The sequence below is a fragment of the Herpailurus yagouaroundi genome, unplaced genomic scaffold, assembly GCF_014898765.1.
Source record: "Herpailurus yagouaroundi ecotype Mexico unplaced genomic scaffold, PumYag 355, whole genome shotgun sequence".
Taxonomy (NCBI): domain Eukaryota; kingdom Metazoa; phylum Chordata; class Mammalia; order Carnivora; family Felidae; genus Herpailurus; species Herpailurus yagouaroundi.
Genome location: NW_024412572.1, coordinates 3,918,593 through 3,932,647, shown reverse-complemented (window position 1 = coordinate 3,932,647; position 14,055 = coordinate 3,918,593). Strand labels below are relative to the sequence as shown.

General features: G+C 39.5%; 1 protein-coding gene across 6 annotated transcripts in view; it reads left to right on the top strand.

Annotated features, from left to right (window-relative positions):
* The window catches only part of DYRK4 (dual specificity tyrosine phosphorylation regulated kinase 4), a 49,953-nt gene that overhangs the window by 29,580 nt on the left and 6,318 nt on the right, over nt 1-14,055 (top strand). For all 6 annotated transcript variants that reach the window (XM_040462791.1, XM_040462790.1, XM_040462787.1 and 3 more), the window contains 5 exons: nt 890-1,028; nt 3,643-3,724; nt 6,228-6,400; nt 9,754-9,814; nt 13,554-13,683. In XM_040462791.1, coding sequence (XP_040318725.1) covers nt 890-1,028; nt 3,643-3,724; nt 6,228-6,400; nt 9,754-9,814; nt 13,554-13,683 — 585 coding nt within the window. The remainder of the gene's footprint in view (nt 1-889; nt 1,029-3,642; nt 3,725-6,227; nt 6,401-9,753; nt 9,815-13,553; nt 13,684-14,055) is intronic.

The following is a 14,055-nucleotide window of genomic DNA, read 5'->3' as shown; positions in this document are numbered from 1 at the left end:
AGGGGCTGGGAGTTTCCCAGGGTCACACAGCCAGTCAGGATGAGGCTGGAGCTTCACATCTTCTCTGTACCCCTCAAGAATGAACAGCTTCCTAAATCCTGCCAGTGTTAGAGAAGGCTTAGGAATGGAAGATTGGAAACTAGGAAGAAGTTGATGCAGAGTTGTTTCTGGATCATGCCCTTTCTTTCCCACCTCTCCCCAAATCACTGAGGTTTGCAGAGTCACAAACTAGCAGCCCGTGGATACGCTTTTCTTGTTAAAATGCTTTGCATTTGTTTCCAACATTTGTAAGTCAGCATATTTCATATAATAGAGCAGACTTCGATACAGTAGTGCAGGCTTCTGCCTGTCTAAAAACTTTAGGGTAATCTAGCAAGACTAAACCCTGTCAGATGGGACCAAGCAGCCAGGCTCACTTTAGATGGGGTCGGGCTTCTCCATTTTGCCTCAGCCCCCATCTGCCCACTCTCTTTTACCCTTACTTGTCAGGAACCTGATGTCTTTAGATAGCCTTGTCAATTTGGGGCAGGAGTGGCCACTTTGTTGGGTGTTGGACTTTCTAGATCCCTTCCAAGGGCCTAAGAAGCTATGAATATTTCAGAAGTTTGGTCCAACCTTTTAACACCCACATGTGTAACAAAGTGGTTTAATGATCTTGCCACATAAGAAACAAGGGGACATCAGAGAGGCCAGCACAGTTGGGCTTCACATTGGATCCACCATGAATCAAAGGGAAAATTGAGGTTATACGACACAAAAGTCTTGCCTCCTGGTCTGAGACTTGCCTACTACCAGAGGGAAATCAAGTGATATGGGATGGTTTGCGGGTTCAAAGTAAGTATTATACCTTTTGCACTGATACATACACATCACTCTCTCTCTTTTCCAGAATCAACTTGTATGAGCTGATGAAGAATAATAGCTTTCAAGGCTTCAGTCTGTCAATAGTTCGGCGCTTCACCCTCTCTGTTTTGAAGTGTTTGCAAATGCTTTATGTAGAGAAAATCATTCACTGTGATCTCAAGCCTGTGAGTACAAGCTCTGTCCTGTCGAGGGAGCTGTTTCCCACCCTCAGAAACTTCCCTGTTCTATTCTCCAGTGGAAACTGGGAAGTTGTTTGGCCAAGGTTTCAGGGTGGAAGCCAAGTAGTTATGTTTATACATTATGTAAACCAAGAATGATGCAGTAAAGATTAAGGGACAGGTATCAAGGCAATGCAGAGAGATGTGGCATCACTGAGACAGGAAGGAACAGGAAGGTCTGAGGGCTTTCCTATGAAAGGCTTAAGGGTGTACAGAGATGTTTATGCAGAGAGATGGAGCACTGCTGTACTAAATCCTGACTCTGTCCCTTCTAGTCTGAAGTGGTCTTAAGGGTACAGCAAATCTCTGACCACTTCCTCCGTTCCAAAAGGATGTGCCCTTCTCACAGGTCCTGCTGGTATTCTGTACTTAGCTCTACTATTGCACTGGTTGCTATGTAGGAATGGTTTCTTTATCTTCCACTGACTGCAAGCTCCCCCAAGGTCAGGGACCATGTCTTCTCACCATTTTATTCCCAGGCTCTGACATGGTACCTGACAATAATAATGGTAGGCAACACATTAATGCTTGTTAGAAGAATTAATGATTGCAAACTGGAGGAGTACAGGTAGCTAGGGGAAAGGTATAAGAGTGTGAAAATGTGGGGTCAGGAACTGGTTCCAGAAACAGCATGACCCTCACAAATATTTAAATATCCCTTAACTTTTCCTCATTCCCTTCTCCTCACCCACCCCAAAAATTTTTGAGTTTTTAATTTTAATTCCAGTATAGTTAACATACAGTGGTATATTAGTTTCAAATATACAATGTATTGATTCAACAATTCTATATATTACTCAGTGCTTATCATGATAATTGTGCTCTTTAATCCCCATCCCCTATTTCACCCATCCCCCTCCACCTCCTCTCTGGTAACCTTCAGTATGTTCTCTATAGTTAACAGCCTGTTTCTTGGTTTCTCTCTCTCTCTCTCTCTCTCTCTCTCTCTCTCCTTTCCCTTTGCTCATTGGTTTTGTTTCGTAAATTCCACATATGAGTGAAATCATATGATATATGTCTTTCTCTAACTGACTTATTTCACTTAGCATTTTACTTTCTAGTTCCATCTATGTTGTTGCAAATGGCAAGATTTCATTCCTTTTTATAGCTCAATAATATTGTATTGCTTATATATACACATCTTCTTTATCCACTCAGCTTCCATAATTTGACTGTTGTGAATGATGCTGCTATAAACATAGGGGTGCATGTATCCCTTTGAATTAGTGTTTTTGTATTTTGGGGGTAAATACACAGTAGTGCAATTAGTGGATCATAAAGCAGTTCTATCTTTAACTCTTTGGAGAAACTCATCAGGTAAATGTGAGATATTTTTAAAATTAAATATTGACAAGATAGGGTTGTTCTTTCAGGGTTTACTGGTGGAGTCTCACAGGATAGTGATACATTGATTTATTCTCCATATTCAAGCTTTGCAGCTTCAAAGGGTTACAACATCCATGGTCTTTGGGCTTAGGGTACTGAGGCTTACTAACGAAATTGACATGACATAATAGGTTTACTTGAGAAATAGTAACCTAGAATATATGTGCCCAGTAGAAAAGTACACATGCAACCAGGAGAGTGCTTGGTGTGTGTAGATCAAGAATCAGGGAGTTAATTCTTATGTACTCAAAGGTTAGTTTCAATGACCTGTGATGCATCCATCCCTTATATAGAGCTGTTTCTGTCAATATGGTAGGAAGGCCTGCCCCATTTAGTTAAGGAGACTTTCCATTGGGATGCAGACACACTGGAAATGTCTGCTTCTTAAACACTTGCTGATTGAATTCTTCAAGTTATATAGATATTGTCTAGAAAAGATATTATGGACTAAGTTTGTACTTTCTTAATTTGTGGTGCCAGAGGCTTTAGACCAAGCCTGCTATGCCATATCAATAAAGTTAAGGAACTCAGTAAGCAAGCAATTAATCTGATATTCATAATCATCAATCCATCTGATATTGAGAGCCATGAAGCCATGACTGGGACTTTAATCTTCTAGCCTCATGTTCTAAGTACATCCTCATGTTCTAAGAGTCCATGAGCTCTGCTTAACCATGACTATCCTGGGATGTTGGTTTCACATTGCCCCCGAAGTTAGCAAAAGAATCACAACTCGAATTAAATTATTGCCCTTTTTTTTTGTCCATTACTGACATATCAGTATGTTGGTGGAGCACTTAATGGAAACATTAAATTGTCAGTGATATTTCTAAGACCTTATGCAAGCAAGGGATAGAACCAGGTGCCAAGGAGAGAAAAATAAACCACAGTGTTCAGGAATTACACATTCTATATGCAGAAAGAGACAAAATCTATGCAAAAGAAATACTTCAAAGCAGCAAATACTGAGTCCAAACAAGAGGTGCAGACCACAAATTGAATAGGAAGTCAGAGGAATACGGAGAACATGGTGTTTGGAGAAGGCATGGGAGGAGGCCCACTTGGAGGTGGTCACATTTTGAACTGGGTCCCAGAAGATGGCAGGCATTCAGGTAAACAGAGTGTGTAGAGCAACGTTTTTAAAACCTAACTATGTCTTTCTTCTTCTCTCTAGGAGAATATAGTGTTATACCAAAAGGGCCAAGTCTCTGTTAAGGTCATTGACTTTGGATCAAGTTGTTATGAACACCAGAAAGGTAAGCCCATTCTGGCCCCTTTGTCTGAATTTTTCTAATGTGAGTTCTTTCCCTTACTGAAACAGTACTTCCCATGCGAGGTCACCTAGGCTCTAGTCTGGGCTCAGTCACAACAATTGCAAGAATGATTTTGGATAAGGTGCTTCACTTCTCTAAGTTTCCTGATATACAAAATGAGAAGATCGGACTCAAATACCGTAAGGGTCCTTTGCAGCACTCAGATTCTGTGAATCTGGAATTATCCTAGTGCCTTGGGTCCCCAAACTAACCAGATGTATATCTGAATCACTTGAGGCCTCTAAAAAATTACAGCTCCCAGGGCCTCACCTCAGATGCACCGAACCTAAGTTTCTGGGGGAACACCCAGGGGTCTGCATTTTAGAGTACACAGCCATTCTGAGGTTTGGGATTCACTGCCCTAGGCTCTGTAGACTATATATTTTCCAGGTTAGAATCCAGAAAGCATCCCTGGAGCACATTTGCATAAACTTCACTGAACTTGATTTAAGTGTCTCTTCTTTTGACTTTTATCAAATTTGATGGCAAGAACATGTACCATTTAACAAACACTTAGAGTATCTTCTATGTGTCTGTTACTGTTCTGGACACAGGAACAACAAAATAAACCCAACATGTTCTGTGCTCTGCTTGCTTACAGTTCAACGGAAGAAACAAAGATACAGGTAATATGACAGGTGCAGTGATTACAAATATGTACAGACTGGGTTAAGGGCCCACCAAAGAGGGACTTTGGGACCAGCTTTCATGGTGGCAGGGGATATCAGAGGACCCTCTTCATCAGAGGCTGAAAAAAACCCCTGAAAGATGGCTGTTTCCAAATATTTTGCAGCACTACTTTTGAAGACACATGTTCTTTACAATTTATGTATGGAACCCCAAAGAAATTCCAGCTAAAAAACAATATGCCTCCCACAAAGCACTCATCTGCTTACTCTTCTCAGCTACAAAAGCATGCAACCTCTTGTCTTGGCTGCCAGGATGCTCCAAATGAAATTTATAATGATCCTATCCTTATTTCAGATAGTCATTTCCCCTTTACATATTTTCTGACTTCCTTTTATCTTTATTTTAGCCAGTATAGACTCAAACATCCCGAGCTCAAATCCCAGCTCTACCACTTACAGGTTACTGACTCTAATTATTTCTTGAATCTTTGTATGCCTCAGTTTTCTCATTTTTAGATGGGAACAATAATAGTACCTGCTTCATAGGGTTGTTGTAAGGACTGAAAGGGTTCTCTGTATAAAGCACTTGGAATAGTGCCTGGCACATGTTAAGGATTATATAACTGTTCATTAAATCAATTTTTAAAGAACTATGCTGTGCGTATATGTACTTTGATTGCAAATTACATCAAATCCATTTTGGAAGCAGGCAGAGTATAAAAGTCACTTTTATTATGTATTTATTTTGTTTATTTATTTTTTAATGGCTATTTACTTATTTTTGAGAGAGAGAGAGAGAGAGAGAGAGAGAGCGAGCACAAATGGAGGGGCACAGAGAAAGGGAGACAGAGAATCCCAAGCAGGCTCTGCACTGTCAGCACAGAGCCTGATGTGGGGCTCAAACCCACGAACTATGAGATCATGACCTGAGCTGAAACCAAGAGTTGGATGCTTAACCAACTGAGCCACCCAGGCACCCCTATCTTTATTGTATTTTAAATCACAAAATTATTACCTGTTTTCTCTAACCAATGCAAACAACAGAGAAGTGACTGCAGAATCCCTGTCCCGCCCCTATAACAGCATGTGGAAATCACTATAACGTCCCATTTCTCCTACCACTGTAAAATCTAGGCTTCCCACAGTACTGTCTTCTTCTGCTGGCTTCATTTGCTCAGATTTTGTTGGGGTCTTCCTTCTATACTTTATGCAATGCACATAATATATTCAATACACATTAGAAGAGTCTGCATTTTGTATTTCTTTTTCCATTTTAATATGCCTCTTCCCTTGCCAAATCACAATACTTTCAGAAAGTTTCTACCCCAGGGGCACCTGGGTGGCTCAGTCGATTGGGTGTCCAACTTCAGCTCAGGTCATGATCTCACAATTCATGGGTTTGAGCCCCACGTCGGGCTTTGTGCTGGCAACTCAGAGCCTGGAGCCTCCTTCGGATTCTGTGTCTCCCTCTCTCTCTCCCCTCCTCCGCTCATGCTCTGTCTCTCTCTGTCTCAAAAATAAATAAACATTTTTTAAAAATAAAAAAAAGAAAGTTTCTACCCCAAATTCACATGATAGTTGAAAATTTAGCTTTATATTAATTTTAAGTTTATTTATTTATTTTGAGAGATGAGATTAAATATGCAGTGTGACTCAGATGTGCTGGTTGGCTGTCCTTCCATCTCCCTGCCAAGCTGAGAGAGTGAAAAGTGGTAGGGAGTGTTAGTTATCCTGCGCCCTCACATGAGAAGGTGCCCTGGAGGAGCGTGTTTTGTAGAGGAGGATTTTACATAGTGGCTCTCTTTCTTTCCTCACAGTATATACCTATATCCAAAGCCGGTTCTACAGATCCCCAGAAGTGATTCTAGGCCATCCCTACAACATGGCCATTGATATGTGGAGCCTGGGCTGCATAATGGCTGAGTTGTACACGGGCTACCCTCTGTTTCCTGGGGAGAATGAAGTAGAGCAGCTAGCCTGCATCATGGAGGTGAGGAGGAGGACTGAGGTCCCACAGGGTGGTCAGCTTACACTCTGAAACATGGGGCTGCATCAGACTCGCTGTAGGGCAGTGGCCTGAATACTTCCTATTGCTGTTGCATGTTCTCTAAAATATTTTTGGAATTACGTGCCCCTCTGTACATTTTTGAGTTGACACCTAGCATTTTTATCATAAATTTAAATAGTTGCAGAGGATGAAATTTCCAGCATATTGTGAATAGTGACATTTTATTTATTTATTTATTTATTTATTTATTTATTTATTTATTTATTTATCATTAACACTTTTTTAAATTCCAGTATAATTAACATACAGTGCTATATTAGTTACAGGTATACAATGTAGTGATTCAACATATTTCTTAGTGTTCACCATGATAAGTGTATTCTTAATCCCCTTCACCTATTTCATCCATTCCCCTTCCCACCTCCCCTCTGGTAGCCATCAATTTATCCTCTATAGTTAAGAGTCTGTTTTTGTTTTTTGTTTTTGTTTTGTCTCTACTTTCTTTGTTGATTTGTTTTGATTTTTAAATTCCGAAAATAAGTGAAATCATATGGTATTTGTCTTTCTCTAATTTATTTCACTTAGCATTATACTCTCTAGCTCCATCTATGTTGTTGCAAATGTCAAGATTTCATTCTTTTTATGGCTGAATAATATTCCATTATACACACACACACACACACACACACACACACATATATATATATATATATGTATATATCTCACATCTTTATCCATTCATCTATTGATGGACACTTGGGCTGCTTCCATAATTTGGCTGTTGTAAATAATGCTGCAATAATCATCAAAGGGGTGCATGTATCCCTTTGAATTAGTATCTTTGTATTCTTTGGGTAAGTACCCAGTAGTGGAAATACTGGATCTGTGGTAATTCTATTGTTAATGTTTTGGGGAATCTTCAAACTGTTTTCCACAGTGGCTCCACCAGCTTACATTCCCACCAATAGGGCATGGTGGTTCCTTTTTCTCAACATCCTTGTCCACACCTATTGTTCCTTGAGTTTTTCATTTTAGCCATTCTAACAAGTATGGGTGATATCTCATTGTGGTTTTGATTTGCATTTACTTGATGATAAGTGATGTTGAGCATCTTTTCATGTGTCTGTTGGCCACCTATAGGTCTTCTTTGTTGAAATGTCTGTTCATGTCTTCTGCCCATTTTTAATTGGATTATTTAGTTTTTGGGGGTTGAGTTGTAAACATTTTTTATATATTTTTGGATACTAACTCTTTATCAGATATGTCATTTGCAAATATCTTTTCCCATTCAGTACATTATTTTTTAGTTGTTGTAGTCCCAATATTTTATGTTTGCTTTTGTTTCCCTTGCCTCAGGAGACATATCTAGAAAAATGTTGCTATAGCTGATGTCAGAGAAATTATTGCCTGTGCTCTCTTCTAGGATTTTTATGGTTATAGGTCTCCCATTTAGGTCTTTTATCCATTTTGAGTTTATTTTTGTGTATGGTGTAAGAAAGTGGTCCAGTCTCATTCTTTTGTATGTTGCTGTCCAGTTTTCCCGATTCCATTTGTTGAAATGACTTTTTCTCATTACATATTCTTTCCTACTTTCTCAAAGACTAATTGATCATATAGTTGTGGATTTACCTCTGGGCTTTCTATTTGGTTCTATTGATCCATGTGTCTATGTTTGTGCCTATACCATACTGTTTTGATTACTACAGTTTTGTAGTATATCTTGAAATCTGGGATTGTGATACCTCCAGGTTCATTCTGCTTTTTCAAGATTGCTTTGGCTATTCAGGGTCTTCTGTGAGTTCCATACAAATTTTAGGATTATTTGTTCTAATTCTGTGAAAAATGCTGTTGGTGTTTTGATAGGAATTACATTCTGTACATTGCTTTGGGTAGTATGGACATTTTAACAATATTTATTCTCCCTATCCATGAACATGGAATATCTTTTTTGTGTCATCTTCAATTTCTTTCATCAATGTTTTATAGTTTTTAGAGTACAGGCCTTCCACCTCCTTGGTTAAGTTTATTCCTAGGTATTTTATTATTTTTGGTGCAATTGTAATTGCAACTGTTTTCTTAATTTCTCTTTCAGCTAGAATAGTGACATTTTAAAATTAAACTGTTATATCAGCCTTTCAAATATGCTCGGAAGAATCTAAAAACCAAAGATGACACCTATCCAAATCTATATATTGTTCAGTCATTAGTCATTCATTATCCTAACTTTCTGGGAAGAATATCTTCCAATAAGAAGGCTTTACTAAGGCTCATTGTATATTATTTATCATATATTTTTCTTAAAGTATTCTTGTTATGGAAGATAAAACAGGAGAAAATAACCCTAAAAAATGGAAATTTCACATTTTACTATTATATCAGTAAACAAAGATATTTTGACTGTGAACAAAGATCTATCTAATTTCCCTGTTTGTTTTTTCTGTCTCTGTTCTCTCTCTCTCTCTCTCTCTCTCTCTCTCTCTCTCTCTCTCTTTCTCTCTCCATGTATATATTTATGTTACTCTATTTAATTATCTGTCTGTCCACCCATTAATCCAAAAATTCTATTTTCTAGATTGCCTCAAAGTTATAGGTGCTCAGAGGGATACACACACACTGAGAATTAGTAAACATAGTTTCAGTTCATGATTGAAAATAATAAGTATTAAAATAATTTAGGTAATTGGGGCACTTGGATGGCTCAGTCAGTTAAGTGTTCGACTCTTGATTTCGGCTCAAGTCATGATCTCATAGTTTGTGAGTTCAAGCCCTACATTGGTGTCTGTGCTGACAGTGTGGAGCCTGCTTGGGACTCTCTCTCTCTCCCTCTGTCTCTGCCCCTCTCCTGGTCGTTCTCTATCTCTCTCTCTTTCAAAATTAATAAACATTAAAAAATAATTTAGGTAATAATAACGTTTACACTTTTCTTTTCAAGAAGATATTTTGTCAAATAGTAGACTGATGCCCATCTGGTGATTTCTACCTCCTTTTCTCCTCCTCCCTTCCCAGGGAGGTCATTCCTTAATTCAAGGGTGGCTAGCATGTACACTGGTTTATTTATTCTGACAATGAGATCTGGCTGCCATCTAGAGTGGCCTACCTCTAGTTGGTGCTAATGCTTATTTAGAATAACATGGCTAATATTGATCCTCAGGATACTGAAACAGCCCTAAATTAGGAGTCAGAAGATCCATGCTCTGGGCCTTTTTGCCACTGACTTGAGGTTATCACTTAATATCCTCGGGTCCTTGTCTGTAGAAGCAAAGTTTGGCCAAAGTCCCACCAGCTCTAATGTGTGAGTCCACAAGAGTGAACCCACTGCATTGTATTTGTTGAAGGTGCTGGGCCTGCCGCCAACCCACTTCATTCAGACAGCCTCCAGGAGACAGACATTTTTTGGTAAGTCCCCAGGTCTAAATCTCTTTCTCCCATTGTGATGATGAGCTTTTACAGACCTTGAAGATATCTTCCATACTCTAAACCCCATTTAGTTCTCTTCCCATGGCTCCATCCCAAAGGGCAAGCTGTGATTGGGAGTTTCTGTTAGAAAAGTAAAAAGATGCTGAGAAGTGGTACCAGAAAGCATGATGGAGATAGGATGGGGCAGTCACATTGCAAAGGAGGTCTTGGCATAAAAATAACCAGGTTCCTGTTCAGAAAATCTATCAGCAGATCTTGAAAACTTGAAATATTATAATTATGTCATCTCCTGTAAATTCTCCTTATGTCTGCAAGCAGTTTCCCCTTTCACACTATGTACTGTTCAGGGAAATCAAAGAGCAGAAGCTTCTTTTCCAGAAGAGTGGGAAATTTCTTTGTTATATAAATAATGGAGCATTTCTTTCCTGCTGAAATTCTCTTAAATCCCCATATCTTTACTATGCCAAGATCATTGAAACTTGGCTATGAAATGGGTAAATAAAGGTTGTCAGAACAGTTTGGCTGTAGGTATGTTGTGGCTTGCCAGTTATGTGGAGGACATCTGCCTAATTGTTGGAATTAAGCCTCATCGATGGCCCCATGCTGTTTCCAGGCTCTGGATTTTCTGACCCTCTGCCTTTCTATTTGATTGGTGCTGTACAATGTGGACAGGTAGATCAATGATCTACCTCAGGTCCAACTGAGGCAGGGTTTCCAGGGCACTATGTACCACAAAGATGAACTCAGTCCCATATCTAAAATCCTTTTAAAGAATCACAAGAACCTAAGGGATTCTTATGAAAAAAAAAAAAAAGCCATAGTGAAATGGAAGTTCAGCCACATGGAACGAAGCCAGATGTGAGGGAAAAGGGACTCCACAATTAGGGGCTCTGCGCCATCTGGAATGACATTTCTGATGAGCCATTCTTGTCAGGTCAATTTACAGGCTTATATTGGCTGTGGAATCTCCATCACTCTTAGCCATCTCACATCTTATTTCCACCCAAGAGGGCCCCCCAAAATTTGGGGGGGAATCCTCTACTTTCTTTAACTTGCCCCATCAACAAAAGAGTTAAAGATACCCTAATGGGGGATCCTTCTGGACTAAAATGTTTTAGTCATGTTAGTGATGAGTCATATACACTGGTTCAATCATGTGGGGGGTTAAAATGTAGCCTCCATCTGAACAATTTGGTAAAAAACCACTGCCACAGCTGCAGGCTCCCTGGCCTCTTTTCCAGGACTCATTGGACTCTGTGATCCAGAAACTAACATTTTAAGGCCTGGCAAGCAGACCTCATGATCTTGTTTCAGTGCCAAAGATGTCATCCTTTCTGATCGGTCAGTCCCATGCCACTCCAATGGTTAAATCGTTGAGATGTCACCTTGTAGTCAGAGCTTTGAAGACCTTCCCTTTGGGCATGATCAGTGTCCTGGTTGCTTTAGAACAGTGCCCATGCACTAACACTTCTTCTAGAGCAGTCTGATGGCTAGGTAGGAAGATCTGGCTGGCTTGTTTGTATAACTTATACATAGAGCAATGGAATTGGTCTTTTAACCCCAAATATATTTTTCCTATCCACCATATTTAATTCAGCCTTTTGGATTTCAAAGTATTTAGGGAAAGAAAAGTAGGGATAGTGGTGTTCCCTGAAGTCAAAATTATAGTGGGGGGCACTAAAAGGAAAGTAATATAAGGCATGGTAAGAGTGTCTGGTTCATAGAGTACTGATTTTTACCATCAGCATTGAGGCTTTAAAATAATGATGTGTTTTTGGTGGCAACATCCACAGATCTTCACTTCCTGCATAAGAAAAGGCTTTATTGGGAGCTGCATCCTCTTCAGTGTTTCCCGAACTTTATCTGATTATAAGAATCAGAGCTGGAGAGGAGAGCCTGGGTGGCTCAGTCCGTTGAGCATCTGACTCTTGATTTCTGCTCAGATCATGATCTCATGGTTCATGAGATTGAGCCCCACATGGGGCACTGTGCTGACAGCATGGGGTCTGCTTGGGATTCTCTCTTCCCTCTCTCTCTGTGTCCCCTTACACCCTAAAAATAAACTTAAAAAAGAAAAGAATCAGTTAGGAACTTGGCAAAAATGCTAATTCCCATTATCTTCCGATATAACCTATGATATAGCAGATTTGAGGTGGAACTCAAGAGTCAGTTTCTAACAACAGCTCTTTGTGATTCTTATGATAAAGTAAGTTGGAGAAACAATATGTTCACCTCAATTCTTGGCTCTCCCTTGCCCATATTTGGGCTGCCAAAAGCTCCTCAAACCCCAGCAACTTGTAGTTTATATGTTTGATTAGCAGAAAGTGATGTTGCCTCAAGGGTAGTAAGCTACTTAGATGCTCCAGGCTGCAAAAAGGAGATGGAGATAATAATTAAATATTGGGGAGTGTCAGAGCAATGAGAAAAACTTGAACAAGAAAAACAATTACATACTGACAACTTCATGAGCTGTTATTTTTATAAGCCTGTGAGCCTGATTCTTCGGTCATTTGTAAAAAGAGAAATATAAGATCAAATGGGAGTACTAGTGCCACAGTAAAAAAGGAAATGGGGTTTGAACAAAGGAAATGGGGTTTATATGAGTTCACAAGACCTATATACCCTGTGCAATGTCCCCAATTTATTTTTATGTCTGTAGATACACATGCCCATGTATGTGTATATACACATTTGTGGTTTCTTCTAGGAATTCAGTATGAGCAGATGTTCTTTTTGAGGACCCACAAATTGTATTGATTACAAAAGTAATAGAAGGGCTTCACTATACACCTTCCAGAATGCCCATCATGTGAACCCCACTGAGTTTTTGTGAGAGTTCAGTTTAGTATGCAAAGTGTATGTATCTGTTCATGTCCATCCTTATGCAGATTTACAAGGTATGAGCAAAAGTGGTCTTTTCTGAACATGCACACCAGAGTATAGATATCCAGATGAGTGGCCTCACCTTCAAAGCACTGCACAGAGCATTTTAGGGAAACCTCTGGAGATGTCTTCAGGGCTTCTTTTCAGGCATGACAAATACCTTTGGTAAGGGTTTTAATCAGTGAAAAATGACTGAAGAAAAGAGACTTCCAGACTGTGTCTTAAGCAACAAACCAAGTTTGGTGATTCCAATTTATGGACAAAATTTTGATGTGACTATAGAAAGTAATGCGATTTATTTGCTTGTGTGGCTTGTAAATGAGTTCTGAAAGCAGATGATTCTCCTACAATAACTTTCTTGTTATACTTTAGGCATATCCCAAATTCTCATTTTATTGGGCTAGTGAGAAAGGAGAGAGGGCATAGAAAATCCAAGAATAGACAACATCTTTTTCTGTTCAGAGCTGATGTTTTTGTCACTTTAGATTTATTATTATTGTATTATCATTATCATTATTATTTTACCTTGGTTAATGTTAAACCATTTAAGTCATTTGATTTGGGGAGGAGGAGGCAGGAAGGAGGCTCAGAACATACTGGATAGTAGGGAGTATTGTTTGTAAAGGTTAATTGCATTCACTGGATAATCTACATGTGGTTCTTTCTGTCTGACTGAGACTGAGGGCATGTTCGTGTGTATGGGAGGGGTATGGTATAGGACTGAGATAGAGCTGCAAAGACCATTCCAAGAAGCAGCATGGTTGAGTAAAAAGCTGTGATGTGACCAATGGATATTAACACCTGGAACTAAACACAGAATGTTGTATCTCCAAAGATTCCAAAGGTTTTCCTAAAAATATGACCAACAACAGGGGGAGAAAAAGATACCCAGATTCCAAGGATCTCACGATGGTGCTGAAAACCTACGATGCCAGCTTCCTGGACTTTCTCAGAAGATGTTTGGTGTGAGTTTGTCATGGTGTCTTTGCCTCTAGGTGTCCTCTTAAACACTGTACTTTCCCACTCATTTGCTGGTGAAAGTCTGGGACTGGGACACAGTTATAAAAATAATAGTAAATACTGACCATAGAGCTTGAAGTCTATATAATGCTTTCCCTCATCAGACTGCTCTCTTCCCTTCCTGTGTGATTAGCAAGTGGATGATTTGCTTAATTTTGAGATGTGGAGTCTGAGGCTCAAACAGTGACTTGCCCTGGATTACAGTGTGTGGGTAGAACTTGCCTTCTTGGCCTCAAACTGCCAGGCAGCAAGGTGTAGGCAAGTTCTGAATAGCTTTTGCTTCATGAACTGAAGTCAACTTCCTCTATGTTGTAACT